This window comes from Callionymus lyra, chromosome 11, assembly GCF_982586985.1.
Source record: "Callionymus lyra chromosome 11, fCalLyr1.hap1.1, whole genome shotgun sequence".
Classification (NCBI taxonomy): domain Eukaryota; kingdom Metazoa; phylum Chordata; class Actinopteri; order Syngnathiformes; family Callionymidae; genus Callionymus; species Callionymus lyra.
In genome coordinates, this window is record NC_141828.1 from 5597895 (window position 1) to 5613874 (window position 15980).

General features: G+C 39.8%; 1 protein-coding gene across 1 annotated transcript; it reads left to right on the top strand.

The window, feature by feature from the left end:
* Window positions 1-849: 849 nt before the first annotated feature.
* slc22a15 (solute carrier family 22 member 15) lies at window positions 850-15846 on the top strand. The gene is made up of 13 exons (XM_087803388.1): window positions 850-1433; window positions 2092-2238; window positions 2430-2562; window positions 4256-4420; window positions 4901-5030; window positions 9775-9835; window positions 9898-10055; window positions 11886-12026; window positions 12102-12187; window positions 13169-13277; window positions 14010-14082; window positions 14302-14460; window positions 15388-15846. The coding sequence occupies exons 1-13, from the start codon at window positions 1350-1352 to the stop codon at window positions 15430-15432; spliced, it is 1491 nt and encodes a 496-aa protein (XP_087659514.1). The 5' UTR covers window positions 850-1349; the 3' UTR covers window positions 15433-15846.
* Window positions 15847-15980: the final 134 nt, after the last annotated feature.

Genomic DNA, 15980 nt, shown 5'->3' on the forward strand with positions numbered 1-15980 from the left:
ATCATCAAACACAGATGTTTCTTGAAGGAGTCAGTAGATCATCAAACACAGATGTTTCTTGAAGGAGTCAGTAGATCATCAAACACAGATGTTTCTTGAAGGAGTCAGTAGATCATCAAACACAGAGATGCATGATTCCAAAGCTTAGGAGTAATGTTTACCAGATGCAAGAAACCTTCCATATAAACATATAAAAACAATCACATAAATACAATAATTACATTCGTAAATAAATGGTTTCCAGGCAGAAGGAACATTTTTTTTAAATTTAATTTTACTGTTTGCTTCTATTGTATCATGTGATTTTATTGTATTTGTGATTTTATTGTGCAGCAACCTTGAGTCTCATGAAAGGTGCTTTTAAATAACATTTATTATTATTATAATGTTTGTCTTAATAGTTCAGATCTGAGAGATAGTGTGTGATTTAATCATAACTCTTTATTGATGTTTTTTTTATTCTCTGGCATCTTAACACAAACAATTCTCATCACACTCATGATTAAATCTCTCTTCATGCTCGTTCTTTACAAGAGGATTCACTGCTAGACTAGAACATATTCATTTAGATATAATCTTGTCTTTTAAATTATTTTTTACTGGGGCTCGATAGGGGAAACCAAGGCCGTCGCTAAAGGGTGTGGCAAGAGTAGCGATAAGACTTTAAAGTTTACAGTTTTATTCTTATTTTCATGTTTGTTTTACTTTTTTTCAACGGTGTGCACGAGACACGTCGTCGTTCCTAAAACGAAACCTTCTAGTTCGCAGACTCTCTCAGGGTTTGGCTTCCTTGTCAGCAAATGCCCCAAATTATCTTTCGTTTTCCTTCCTCTTATTGTTTCAGGCTCAGTATTATGTTTTATCCGCTATAAACATTTATTCAAACAAGACCTACTTTTCTCTAAGACTGACTTCGTTAATAACATGTTTAGTGATGACTTTAAAGTCAAGTTACTAACACAGTTATTTATCCGTGAAACATGTTTGAATGTTGGAAAAACAATAGTTTTGTTGTTACTGTTATTGTTTATTTTATAATCACATTAGATTAAGATGATCTACTGAACATCGTCGCAGACATGTAGGAATCAAGTTATTCCAAACGAAGCAGGAAGTGAAAAAGAGTTTGCATCCCCGTCTTTCATCTTATTCGTGGCACTTTTTGCGTTTTTCTTTAAAATCTAAAATGTATTTAACTTTATTCAATATAATTTACAAACAGTTTCATCATGATAAATGAATGAATGCCGTAATAATTCGTAAAGCCGTCCGTAAAGAAACGTCGAGGAAACGAAACAGGAAGACAGGAGGGGATGAGCATGCCATCTTGCCGTGACTGAAGACCGGGGATGGACGTGGAGGAAGCTTTCAAAGTTGTCGGCGAGTTCGGACCTTATCAAAAGCGGGCAGTGAGTGTTCTGGTGCTGACCCAGGTCTGTATTCTACGAGATAACATTCCCTCCGTTGGTTCAGCATCGCAGCTCGTGTTCGCTTCATGCTAGCATCACTGCAGACGCTACGTGGCTCAAGCGTTTCACAAACAAACTAGTTTCTTTTCAACAATCATCTTTATATTTAGATTTAAAAACAATAATAAGTGCTGGAGCTGGTTTAGTGTTTGTCATCTTTGTATCCATCAACACAACTTGCAGATTTGCTTCCAGTCAGGATGAACCGTACTCCATATAGAAAACGCGCAACCATATGTTTCGTGACGTATAACTTAATTTATAAATACAAAAATAACGTCTGAAATACTTCACTTTGTCCTTGTATAAAAGCTTGTAAATTCGGCTCATAATTTAACACGTATATACAGTTATATTGCTTGAATTAACCCGTTACATATGGTGGCGTTCAAGTCGTTAGTAATAGACTTTATTCTCTATTTGTTGTTGATAAATAGGAAACAAAATGATTTTTTTTTAAATGTGTCAACATCCGGTTAACCTATTGTCAGTGTTGTCACCTTTGCGAAGCTGAAGTTAAAGATGTAATAAACATTTCACAAATTTTGATATTGTTCATGACTTATCAAATTCTCGACTTTCTTTTTCTTTCCAACTGTTGCCATTTTCTTTTATTTCCCAGCTGTACATGGCCTGTCAGTCCATGCTGATAGTTCTGATCGGGGTCACGCCGGAGTATGAGATCGAGAAGCAGACCAGTGTGACGCCCAAAGACGTTCAAATCAATCGAGTCACGTTCAAGGACAACAGCGAGTCCATCGTGTCTGAGGTGAGTTTTAAGAAATCTGCATAAAGTCTTTATTAGTTGGTTTAATAAATGAATGATTCTAAAAATGTGAATCTGAAGAATCTTTTAATTGTAATCTTAGATTTAATACATGGTCTTCTGTGGCCCTGGTCATCACGGTTGTGATACCTGTGTGTGTGTGTGTCTCATTGTGTATCTCTGTTGCCCCTCAGTGGTTGCTCATAGAACAGCAGGCCTACAAGGTCAGCCTCGCGGGGTCACTCTTCTTTGTAGGCCTGCTCGTGGGGAATGTTGTTTTCGGGCAACTCTCCGACCGGATTGGTAGGAGGCCCGTTTACCTGACAGGTGAGGAGGCGTTTACTCGGATTGTTGAACTCCACGTGTAATTTGACGTTGTTTACACATGTCTGTCTGTGTGTTTGTCTTCACGGTGGGTGGACAAATGTCATGTGTTTCGTTGTATTTGTGTAGTTCAATCTTACTTCTGTGTGATTCTCCAACACTATTATTACCTTTTGCCAATGAGATCATGTGATGACGAGTTCTCACCAGCACCGAATGGCGCTGGTGAGAACTCCTACGCTGAATGCTGAAATCATCACCTACGGTGTGATTTTGATCCCCTATGATGTGATTTTGATCCCCTACTGTGTGATTTTGATCCCCTACTGTGTGATTTTTGATCCCCTACGGTGTGATTTTGATCCCTTACTGTGTGATTTTGATCCCTTAATGTGTGATTTTGATCCCCTACTGTGTGATTTTGATCTCTTACTGTGTGATTTTGATCCCCTACTGTGTGATTTTTGATCCCCTACTGTGTGATTTTGATCCCCTACTGTGTGATTTTTGATCCCCTACTGTGTGATTTTGATCCCCTACTGTGTGATTTTGATCCCCTACTGTGTGATTTTGATCCCCTACTGTGTGATTTTGATCCCCTACGGTGTGATTTTGATCCCTTACTGTGTGATTTTGATCCCCTACTGTGTGATTTTGATCCCCTACTGTGTGATTTTGATCCCCTACTGTGTGATTTTGATCCCCTACGGTGTGATTTTGATCCCTTACTGTGTGATTTTGATCCCCTACTGTGTGATTTTGATCCCCTACTGTGTGATTTTGATCCCCTACTGTGTGATTTTGATCCCCTACGGTGTGATTTTGATCCCTTACTGTGTGATTTTGATCCCCTACTGTGTGATTTTGATCCCCTACTGTGTGATTTTGATCCCCTACTGTGTGATTTTGATCCCCTACTGTGTGATTTTGATCCCCTACTGTGTGATTTTGATCCCCTACAGTGTGATTTTGATCCCCTACTGTGTGATTTTGATCCCCTACTGTGTGATTTTGATCCCCTACTGTGTGATTTTGATCCCCTACGGTCACACCCCCTACTGTGTGATTTTGATCCCTTACTGTGTGATTTTGATCCCCTACTGTGTGATTTTGATCCCCTACTGTGTAATTTTGATCCCCTACTGTGTGAATTTGATCCCCTACTGTGTGATTTTGATCCCCTACTGTGTGATTTTGATCCCCTACTGTGTGAATTTGATCCCCTACTGTGTGATTTTGATCCCCTACTGTGTGATTTTGATCCCCTACTGTGTAATTTTGATCCCCTACTGTGTGAATTTGATCCCCTACTGTGTGATTTTGATCCCCTACTGTGTGATTTTGATCCCCTACTGTGTGAATTTGATCCCCTACTGTGTGATTTTGATCCCCTACTGTGTGATTTTGATCCCCTACTGTGTGATTTTTTTCTGGATTAAGGACGGTTTTAAAAATGTTATCTCTTTCTTGTGTGTCTCGTCACAGATGCTGCTAACTTGTCCACTGAAGTTTAGAACTTTTTTTTGAATATTTTTTCCCCCGTGAGGCACCAAATCACCATTTTTTTTAAATCCTGGAAGTCATTTTATTAATTGATTGTATTTTTTAATAAAGTCAACAGTCAAACTGGCTCCTCGGCAGAGGTATGCGCCGTCTCTGCGCTCCTCTAGTTACAGCACGTCATTGTCTCCTCCAGGTTTGTTCTTCGAGGTGATCTTCGGCTATGTGTCTGCTGTGGCCCCGAGCTACGAGGTGTTCGCCGTCTCCCGTCTGTTGGTCGGGCTCATGAACGGCGGGATCGGCGTGGTCTGCTTCGTCCTCGCTCAGGAGTACGTGGGCCGCTCCTACTGGGCCATGACTGGTAGGGTCACACTTTTGGATTCCTCTAGTCCACAGGTGTCAAACTGGTCCACAAAAGGGCCGAGACGGTGCAGGTTTTTGTTCCAACCAGTCAAGCACATATAGTTGAACCAATCAGGCGCCTGGAGACAGTAATCAATTAATTGTCAGTCAGGTGTTGCTTGCTTAAGACGACACCTGATTGGTTAACTCATGTGTGCTTGACTGGTTGGAACAAAAACCTGCACCACCCTGATCCCTTTTCTGGACCAGTTTGACACCCCTGCTCTAGTCCATCCTAATGTTTTTGAATGAGTTGTAGTTTCTTTAGAGAAAGTATCGACACGTAGTTGAGACACATGTACAGTCTCTCGAAGTATAATGTGAACGTGAGGCTACTGAGAAAATGTAACTTCCAGACAAGTCTTGAACAGCGAAGACTTCGCCCGGTTGTTGCTTTCACTGGTCTTGAATGTCAAAGTAAACGTGTTCTTCTCCTCAGGAACGCTCACCAGCATAATGTTTGCTGTGGGGATAGCTCTCTTCGGAATGTTGGGCTTCTTTATCCGACCTTGGAGGAATTTGGCTGCAGTCGCCAACTCCTCTGGAGTTCTCTTCTTCCTGCTTTCTGTGTGAGTCGCACCCTCTTACGTTAAAACACAGTTTATACACATTCATGTGTGCATGAATGTTATTGTTGTTAAAAAACTGCGAAATACATACTTTAAATACACGTCTCACAACCGTGTTACTGTTGTTGCTAGTATGGAAATAATCTGGCAATACGATATCAGGATACAGAAGCAACGATATGATGTATATTGATATGTGGCGATACTGTAGGAGATATGTGTAGTATTATCCAGTACTTGACTCTGGTGTTGTGATAGTGTAGTAACAAGTATATATGTGTAGTATTGTCCAGTACTTGACTCTGGTGTTGTGATAGTGTAGTAACAAGTATATATGTGTAGTATTGTCCAGTACTTGACTCTGGTGTTGTGATAGTGTAGTAACAAGTATATATGTGTAGTATTGTCCAGTACTTGACTCTGGTGTCGTGATAGTGTAGTAACAAGTATATATGTGTAGTATTGTCCAGTACTTGACTCTGGTGTCGTGATAGTGTAGTAACAAGTATATATGTGTAGTATTGTTGAGTACTCGACTCTGTTGTCGTGATAGTGTAGTAACGAGTATATATGTGTAGTATTGTCCAGTACTTGACTCTGTTGTCGTGATAGTGTAGTAACAAGTATATATGTGTAGTATTGTCCAGTACTTGACTCTGGTGTTGTGATAGTGTAGTAACAAGTATATATGTGTAGTATTGTCCAGTACTTGACTCTGGTGTTGTGATAGTGTAGTAACAAGTATATATGTGTAGTATTGTCCAGTACTTGACTCTGTTGTCGTGATAGTGTAGTAACAAGTATATATGTGTAGTATTGTCCAGTACTTGACTCTGTTGTCGTGATAGTGTAGTAACAAGTATATATGTGTAGTATTGTCCAGTACTTGACTCTGGTGTTGTGATAGTGTAGTAACAAGTATATATGTGTAGTATTGTCCAGTACTTGACTCTGGTGTTGTGATAGTGTAGTAACAAGTATATATGTGTAGTATTGTCCAGTACTTGACTCTGGTGTCGTGATAGTGTAGTAACAAGTATATATGTGTAGTATTGTCCAGTACTTGACTCTGGTGTTGTGATAGTGTAGTAACACGTATATATGTGTAGTATTGTCCAGTACTTGACTCTGGTGTTGTGATAGTGTAGTAACAAGTATATATGTGTAGTATTGTTGAGTACTTGACTCTGGTGTTGTGATAGTGTAGTAACAAGTATATATGTGTAGTATTGTTGAGTACTTGACTCTGGTGTTGTGATAGTGTAGTAACAAGTATATATGTGTAGTATTGTCCAGTACTTGACTCTGGTGTCGTGATAGTGTAGTAACAAGTATATATGTGTAGTATTGTCCAGTACTTGACTCTGGTGTTGTGATAGTGTAGTAACAAGTATATATGTGTAGTATTGTCCAGTACTTGACTCTGGTGTTGTGATAGTGTAGTAACAAGTATATATGTGTAGTATTGTCCAGTACTTGACTCTGTTTTCGTGATAGTGTAGTAACAAGTATATATGTGTAGTATTGTCCAGTACTTGACTCTGTTGTCGTGATAGTGTAGTAACAAGTATATATGTGTAGTATTGTCCAGTACTTGACTCTGTTGTCGTGATAGTGTAGTAACAAGTATATATGTGTAGTATTGTCCAGTACTTGACTCTGGTGTTGTGATAGTGTAGTAACAAGTATATATGTGTAGTATTGTCCAGTACTTGACTCTGTTGTCGTGATAGTGTAGTAACAAGTATATATGTGTAGTATTGTCCAGTACTTGACTCTGGTGTTGTGATAGTGTAGAAACAAGTATATATGTGTAGTATTGTCCAGTACTTGACTCTGTTGTCGTGATAGTGTAGTAACAAGTATATATGTGTAGTATTGTTGAGTACTCGACTCTGTTGTCGTGATAGTGTAGTAAGAAGTATATATGTGCAGTATTGTCCAGTACTTGACTCTGTTGTCGTGATAGTGTAGTAACAAGTATATATGTGTAGTATTGTCCAGTACTTGACTCTGTTGTCGTGATAGTGTAGTAACAAGTATATATGTGTAGTATTGTCCAGTACTTGACTCTGGTGTTGTGATAGTGTAGTAACAAGTATATATGTGTAGTATTGTCCAGTACTTGACTCTGGTGTTGTGATAGTGTAGTAACAAGTATATATGTGTAGTATTGTCCAGTACTTGACTCTGGTGTCGTGATAGTGTAGTAACAAGTATATATGTGTAGTATTGTCCAGTACTTGACTCTGGTGTTGTGATAGTGTAGTAACAAGTATATATGTGTAGTATTGTCCAGTACTTGACTCTGGTGTTGTGATAGTGTAGTAACAAGTATATATGTGTAGTATTGTCCAGTACTTGACTCTGGTGTTGTGATAGTGTAGTAACAAGTATATATGTGTAGTATTGTTGAGTACTTGACTCTGGTGTTGTGATAGTGTAGTAACAAGTATATATGTGTAGTATTGTCCAGTACTTGACTCTGGTGTCGTGATAGTGTAGTAACAAGTATATATGTGTAGTATTGTCCAGTACTTGACTCTGGTGTTGTGATAGTGGAGTAACAAGTATATATGTGTAGTATTGTCCAGTACTTGACTCTGGTGTTGTGATAGTGTAGTAACAAGTATATATGTGTAGTATTGTCCAGTACTTGACTCTGTTGTCGTGATAGTGTAGTAACAAGTATATATGTGTAGTATTGTCCAGTACTTGACTCTGGTGTTGTGATAGTGTAGTAACAAGTATATATGTGTAGTATTGTCCAGTACTTGACTCTGTTGTCGTGATAGTGTAGTAACAAGTATATATGTGTAGTATTGTCCAGTACTTGACTCTGGTGTTGTGATAGTGTAGTAACAAGTATATATGTGTAGTATTGTCCAGTACTTGACTCTGGTGTTGTGATAGTGTAGTAACAAGTATATATGTGTAGTATTGTCCAGTACTTGACTCTGGTGTTGTGATAGTGTAGTAACAAGTATATATGTGTAGTATTGTCCAGTACTTGACTCTGGTGTTGTGATAGTGTAGTAACAAGTATATATGTGTAGTATTGTCCAGTACTTGACTCTGGTGTCGTGATAGTGTAGTAACAAGTATATATGTGTAGTATTGTCCAGTACTTGACTCTGGTGTTGTGATAGTGTAGTAACAAGTATATATGTGTAGTATTGTCCAGTACTTGACTCTGGTGTTGTGATAGTGTAGTAACAAGTATATATGTGTAGTATTGTCCAGTACTTGACTCTGTTGTCGTGATAGTGTAGTAACAAGTATATATGTGTAGTATTGTCCAGTACTTGACTCTGGTGTTGTGATAGTGTAGTAACAAGTATATATGTGTAGTATTGTCCAGTACTTGACTCTGTTGTCGTGATAGTGTAGTAACAAGTATATATGTGTAGTATTGTTGAGTACTCGACTCTGTTGTCGTGATAGTGTAGTAAGAAGTATATATGTGTAGTATTGTCCAGTACTTGACTCTGTTGTCGTGATAGTGTAGTAACAAGTATATATGTGTAGTATTGTCCAGTACTTGACTCTGTTGTCGTGATAGTGTAGTAACAAGTATATATGTGTAGTATTGTTGAGTACTTGACTCTGTTGTCGTGATAGTGTAGTAAGAAGTATATATGTGTAGTATTGTCCAGTACTTGACTCTGTTGTCGTGATAGTGTAGTAACAAGTATATATGTGTAGTATTGTCCAGTACTTGACTCTGTTGTCGTGATAGTGTAGTAACAAGTATATATGTGTAGTATTGTTGAGTACTTGACTCTGTTGTCGTGATAGTGTAGTAAGAAGTATATATGTGTAGTATTGTCCAGTACTTGACTCTGTTGTCGTGATAGTGTAGTAACAAGTATATATGTGTAGTATTGTCCAGTACTTGACTCTGTTGTCGTGATAGTGTAGTAACAAGTATATATGTGTAGTATTGTCCAGTACTTGACTCTGGTGTTGTGATAGTGTAGTAACAAGTATATATGTGTAGTATTGTCCAGTACTTGACTCTAGTGTTGTGATAGTGTAGTAACAAGTATATATGTGTAGTATTGTCCAGTACTTGACTCTGGTGTTGTAGTATTTACAGACCTATTGACTCTCGTAACTGCTTTCATTTGTTTTCAAACCAAAATATGTCCAAACATCAGCTTTAAAATATGCTGGAGTCACTGTATCCTCTCGTCCTCAGTCGTAACTGCTTTCATTTGTTTTCAAACCAAAATATGCCCAAACATCAGCTTTGAAAGCTGCTGTAGTTACTGTATCCTCTCGTCCTCAGTAGTTACTGCTTTCATTTGTTTTGTAACCAAAATATGTCCAAACATCAGCTGTAAAAAGCTGCAGGAGTCATTGTATCCTCTCGTCCTCAGTAGTTACTGCTTTCATTTGTTTTGTAACCAAAATATGTCCAAACATCAGCTTTAAAAAGCTGCAGGAGTCATTGTATCCTCTCGTCCTCAGTAGTAACTGCTTTCATTTGTTTTCAAACCAAATATGTCCAAACATCAGCTTTAAAAGCTGCTGAAGTCACTGTATCCTCTCGTCCTCAGTCATCGCCCAAATCTTTCATATATTCATTCATTCATTCATTGACATCCGCTTTATCCCGGGGTCACAGGGAGACTGGAGCCTATCCCAGGGTCATAGGGCGAGAGGCAGGGGACACCAGTCTGTCTCAATCACCCACATCTTGTGAAAATTAATTGTATGCTGTCATCTCCGTTCTCTCCAGAACTCTTCCGGAATCTCCTCGCTGGCTCTATTCTCAAGGTTGCACCGAGGAGGCAGAAGAAGTGAGCGTGAAAGTGTTTCTTTTGGTTCTTCTGGTCCTCAAACGTTCCTGCTGTGGTCTCAGGTCTTGTGCTTCATCGCACGCAACAACGGCAGCCCGACGAGAAAAGTCATGCTGAACACGGTCAACAGCAACAAGGCGGGTCGACCTAACGTGGGAGTCATGCAGCTGCTGATCCACCCGGCGCTCCGCATGAGAACGATGGTGCTCATGTATGTGTGGTGAGTAGTGACGTCCGTCAATCGTTCCTTCATTCGTTTGCACAGATGCAGTTCAGGACATTCCTCTTTTTTCCCGCCTGATCGATGCGTCACATCTGTTAACTTGGTTTTTTGACGGTTCCTGAAGTGTGGACACGTGTAAGACGGTCGGATACAATTTTGACACAAGAATCTCAGTCGCTCAATCTCATGGTGACACACAGTTCCTCCGGTGACTTTAAGTCTTCAAGTTGTTCGGTCATCGTCATCACTCACGATCCGCTTCATCTTCTGGTCTCTAAAGCGCTCATTTACTCATCAATTAATTGAATAATAATTAAACATGTACTGTTCTTAATGTACTGTCACTATTATACTGTCATTTTTAAATGCATCATTTCTTATATGATTTTATGTAAAGCAAGTTGTGATGCCTGAATATTTGAAAGTTGCTTTATAAACTATATTTCAATTATTATTATTTAATACTACTGTTTTTATTAGTGCATGCTTTTCCTTGATTCTCTGAGACTCCTCTGTTGTTCTCTGTGTTATCTTGACTTTTAAAGTATATATTCTATTGAGTATTGTTTTGATTGTTTAAAGCGCTCTATAAATATTAATTACTTACGTTGTAATGTAAAGTTTTCCAACTTGAGTAAAGTTAAAGGAGCAGACTCTGTGCTCTGAGTATCTATTTACAACTTATGCAGATTTCTTAGAGTATCATAAAATCATTTAATTTCTTGAGCGTTTAATCCCTTATGAGGGTCGCGGGGAGACTGGAGCCTATTCCAGTTTCTTTGGGCGAGAGGCGGGGGACACCCTGGACAGGACGCCAGTCTGTTGCTTGACAGAAAACCATTCCCACACACACTCATACCAACGGACAATTTCCCCCAAGTTCTCAATCAACCTCTGTGTGTTCTTGGACTGTGGGAGGAAACCGGAGTGCCCGGAGTAAACCCACGCAACACGGGGAGAACATATGAACAGAAAGGTCACAAGTTGTCTCCCTCCTGACCTGGAAGTGAACCGACAACCTTCTCGCTCACACGATCGCGCTAACCACTGCGCCACCGTGCACCAGCTTATAGTATTATGATACTATACATGTAGGAACCACGTATAGTGGATGTTCAACCCGGACAGATTAGCAGGCGACGCTCAGGTGTCGTTTACACGTAAAAACAGTAAAGAATTGATCCTTGAACTCAACTCACACATGAAGTCAATGACCCGGTTAAAGACAAACCAATGCTGTGTCTCAAATCGCTTACTTGCGTACTCAAAGTTAGTATTTTTAGTGCGTAAGTGCGTCTCAATCCTTAGTATGCGAAATTTTGTTGCAAACGTAAGTTGCGTCATATACATGCATATATATTCATATACTTACAGGTGTATTTTCAGCAGCAGTAGGAGGATAAACACGTCTTCGCTGCTGATACCAGCTTGAATATCTCGCGAATATTTCGATTCTCATATTTTTTCTTTATTTCTTTTTCCAAACTTGCAAAACGTGCTGCCAGCAGGTGGTGATAGCGTTCAAACAGCTGGTTACAACCATACTTAAATAGTAGTAGAAGAAGAAGCTGTCGCGTCATTTCCTGTTAGTGTGTAGCAGCAGAGTTTGATTTGAGACATACTATCTGTGGAGGATTAGTTACTAGTTAGTACGTACACTATCCTGATGCATACTAACTTCTAGTATACTAAGAGAAGTATGCGATTTGAGACACAGCATAAGTCACTAAAATAAACTAGTGTCGAGTTCCTGTTGACAATCTTGTGCACGTAACTTATCAAAGAGTGCTGCTGCTCTCTTACCTGTATGTGTTGTGTGTGCGACAGGTACGCCTGCAGTCTGGTCTACTACGGCTTGACTCTGGGAGCCGGCGACGCGTCCGGGAGCAGGTTCGTCAACGTGGCCATGTACGGCCTCGTGGAGCTTCCTGCCTACCCGCTCTGCATGTACTTCATCAACAAACACTGGTGAGCCTCGCACACGCGTGATCACACGCCGTCCACGATGGCCGTCGTCAGGTGTCGTCCGTTCGTCCTCCGCAGGGCCGGCAGAAGGAAGAGCATGGCCGGGTTCCTGGGAATGGCCGGCGTCGCGTGTCTCTTGACGATGTTCGTCCCAGAGTCGGCAGGTGAGGCACCAGTAGATGGACTTTACTGATCCCTCCGGAGGATCTAGTGTTCAGGCTCACAGCAGACACGGATGATGGATTCATACGAACAAGAAAAGCAACAGAGCGCAGTAGAAAGAACAAAGTGCAAGGGATGATGAAATCTAAGTATGAAGAACATGGATCAAAGAAAAATAACACAAAGAAAAGGATACAAAGATGAATGTTTGTTGAAACACTATCACTGACACTTGACAACACTTTTCTCCAATTGAAACAAGTTATTAAGTTGTGTTTCATTGTGTTATTACTGTTGTTGTGTTGTTTTGTGGTAAAATGAGTGTTTTCTCAAGACATTTACGTCAGTATCTGCTCCGAAGACGCGTCGTCAGTGACGTAGCTTCAGTTTAGCTTCAGTTTAGCATCAGTTTAGCATCAGTTTAGCATCAGTTTAGCTTCAGTTTAGCATCAGTTTAGCATCAGTTTAGCAGAAGTTTAGCAGAAGTTTAGCAGAAGTTTAGCTTCAGTTTAGCTTCAGTTTAGCATCAGTTTAGCTTCAGTTTAGCTTCAGTTTAGCATCAGTTTAGCATCAGTTTAGCATCAGTTTAGCTTCAGTTTAGCTTCATCTACGTCACTAAGATGGAGGAGCTTGAGGGTGGAAAGTGTCCAATCGATCCACACTCAATTTTCTGGACATTTGAGTGCTCATTGCACACTACATTTTTACATACTGCTCATCTTGACACACTTGTGCACTCAAAATATTAAGTGCAGAAGTGCGCTATTTGGGACACACCATCGTGTTGTTCATGCTTTGACTCGTGCAGGTCTTTTGTGGTTCTTTTGGAAAAACCTAGTTTTCAGGGTCAGCGAAGGGTCATTTACGAGGGAGGGAACTAAGTAGACTTATTGAAACCTGCAGAGACTCTGACAAGATGAGTGTGTGTGTGTGTTGTGTGTGTGTGGGGGTCTGTGTGTGTGTGTGTGTGTGTGTGTGCGCAGGACCTTGGCTGAGTGTCACGTCTTTGGCTCTGCTGGGGAAGTTGATGGTCAGTGCAGCGTTTAACATCGCTTATGTGTACACTTCAGAGCTGTACCCCACAGTCATCCGGTGAGTGTACACACACACACACACACACACACACACACACACACGCACACGCACACGCACACGCACACGCACACACATACACACACCTACACACACACACACAGACCTACACACACACACACACACACCTACACACACACACACACACCTACACACACACACACACACACACATACACACACCCGTATACACTTGCATACAAACATACACGCACACGTATACACGCATGTATACACACACACACACGCACACGTACACACATATACACACGTACACACATATACACGTACGAACACGTACACACACACGCACACACACACATACACTCACACACGTACACACACACGTACACACACACATACACACACCCGTATACACTTGCATACAAACATACACGCACACGTATACACGCATGTATACACACACACACACGCACACGTACACACATATACACACGTACACACATATACACGTACGAACACGTACACACACACGCACACGTACACACACACGCACACACACACATACACTCACACACGTACACACACACGTACACTCACACACGTACACAAACACACATAGACACGCATATACACATACACATACAGTATATACACATACACATGTATACACACACCTGCACACATACGCACATGCATACATATGCACATATGCACACGCACACGCACACGCACACGCTGAATATTCATCCTAGTGAACGCTCTGTTCCAGAAATGCTGGTCTGGGTGTTTGTTCCATGTCCTGCAGGGTCGGAGGAATCCTTGCTCCGTTCGTTCCTTCCATGGTGAGGAGTTTAATCGTACCTTTTAAAAAATCTATTTTCTTTGTATCTCTTAACTATTGCTAGAACTCAATTATAATATTCTCCAACCTGTATAACCTGATTCGTCACGTGCTTCTTAAGAGTTGAAATAGCATGCGACATTAAACGTGTAATATTCTTTAAATGAGACGAGTTCGGACGTTAACTGACCCACAAGACGTGATGGTTTCTCTCTCTCAGCGAGCTCTGGCAGTTTCCATGCCCTTCACCATCTTCTGTCTGAGTGGACTCTCTGCCGGCTGCCTCGGTCTGCTGCTGCCCGAGACCCTCAACAGACCTGCAGGGGAGACCCTGGAGGACTTGAGCAGCCCAGTGCGCAGCAGAGTGCTGGAGAACAAGGTGAGCAGGTGGTCTGGACTCCAGTGGACACGGGTAATAACACAGGTGGAGATATAAGCAAATGTAAGTCTGTGACTTCAAATGGAAGTATATACATGGATGGATAAACTTTATTGATCCCTCTAGAGGTCTTTTTCGGGAAATTGTTTTTCCAGCTCACAACAACACAGACGATGGATTCATGAAACAAGAAGAACAAAGTTAAATAAAAACAAAGTGCAAGATGACACAGTCTAAGTCTAAAGATAAAGAACATAGATTAAAGAAAAGGATACAAAGATTGACATAGAATATCATCTTTTCACTTCTGCCCCTAAACTCAGAATTAAACAATCTAATATCACGAGGAATGAATGAGTCCCTGAGTCTATTAGTGTTGCATATCATCAGAATATAATAATATATATAATATAACGATTTAATTACGATTTAATTTTACATTTCAAAGGTTAAAACCAGACATTTTTTTGGGGAGAAATTGCGTCCAATAATTTCTATATCACAAGGTTGAATTCATTTTAAATAATTTTTATGTTTAACTAATTTAAGTTTTTTGAATAATTTAAAAAAACATTTTGAAAATAAAGTGTATTTTTAAGGAAAAAACTACACATTTTATATTTAATGAAAAGGTCTTAAAAAGAAGGAATTTAGAAAAACAAACTAGCAAATGAAATGAAATCCTTCAATATAGAAATCATTGAATTAAATTATACAATAATAAAAATGTTTAAAAAATAAATAAATTCAACATAAATATATAGATACAACTTTATTCATGTATCTATGTTGAATTTATTGAAATGTAAAACTCGACCATTCAATATTCTGAAGGCGCTGAAATACCTTTTAAATTTTGATCCGACTGCTGCATCAAATGTCTTCGTTGTCCTTTGAAATAAACTGAAACTGCATGTCTGTCCTCAGGCTCTTCTGTACGATGCCGGCAAACATAAATCTAACCACAAGTGAAGCATCTGCGTCACCTCGGCCACAAAGAAACGACTCAAAGACTTATTTTTAAACACAGACTCTAAACCCAGAGCTGTCCCTTCCGACCACTGCCAGGAGAGCGACAGCAGACGTCTGCGAGGATTGTTGTCTCCACCGTGTGGATCCAGAGACTCTTCGAGACATTCCAGAAAATATAAATTCCATTGTGGACTATTTTTGTGACTTATTTAAAGACGGTTCCAACACATTTCTTCACGAATGCTCCTCCAGCAAACAGTGTTTTGTCACGAGAGCTCAAGAGTATCTGAGGCTCTTTTACATCTTCAAGTATTATTCATTCAACGGGTATCAGGGAAGTACAACTGTGGGGAAAGTGTATCATACCATGTAAATACATACTTTAATCATTCAGATTAAATTATTTGAATAATGTTTCGGTGATATTGTTTTTCAACAAGATGAGAAATCGGGTCATTTTTTTTTACGCTTCAGTAAAAATGACCTGAAATCTGTAAAGGAAGTGTTTTCATCTGTTTTGAACACATGTTATGTTGGTGTGTTTGCGT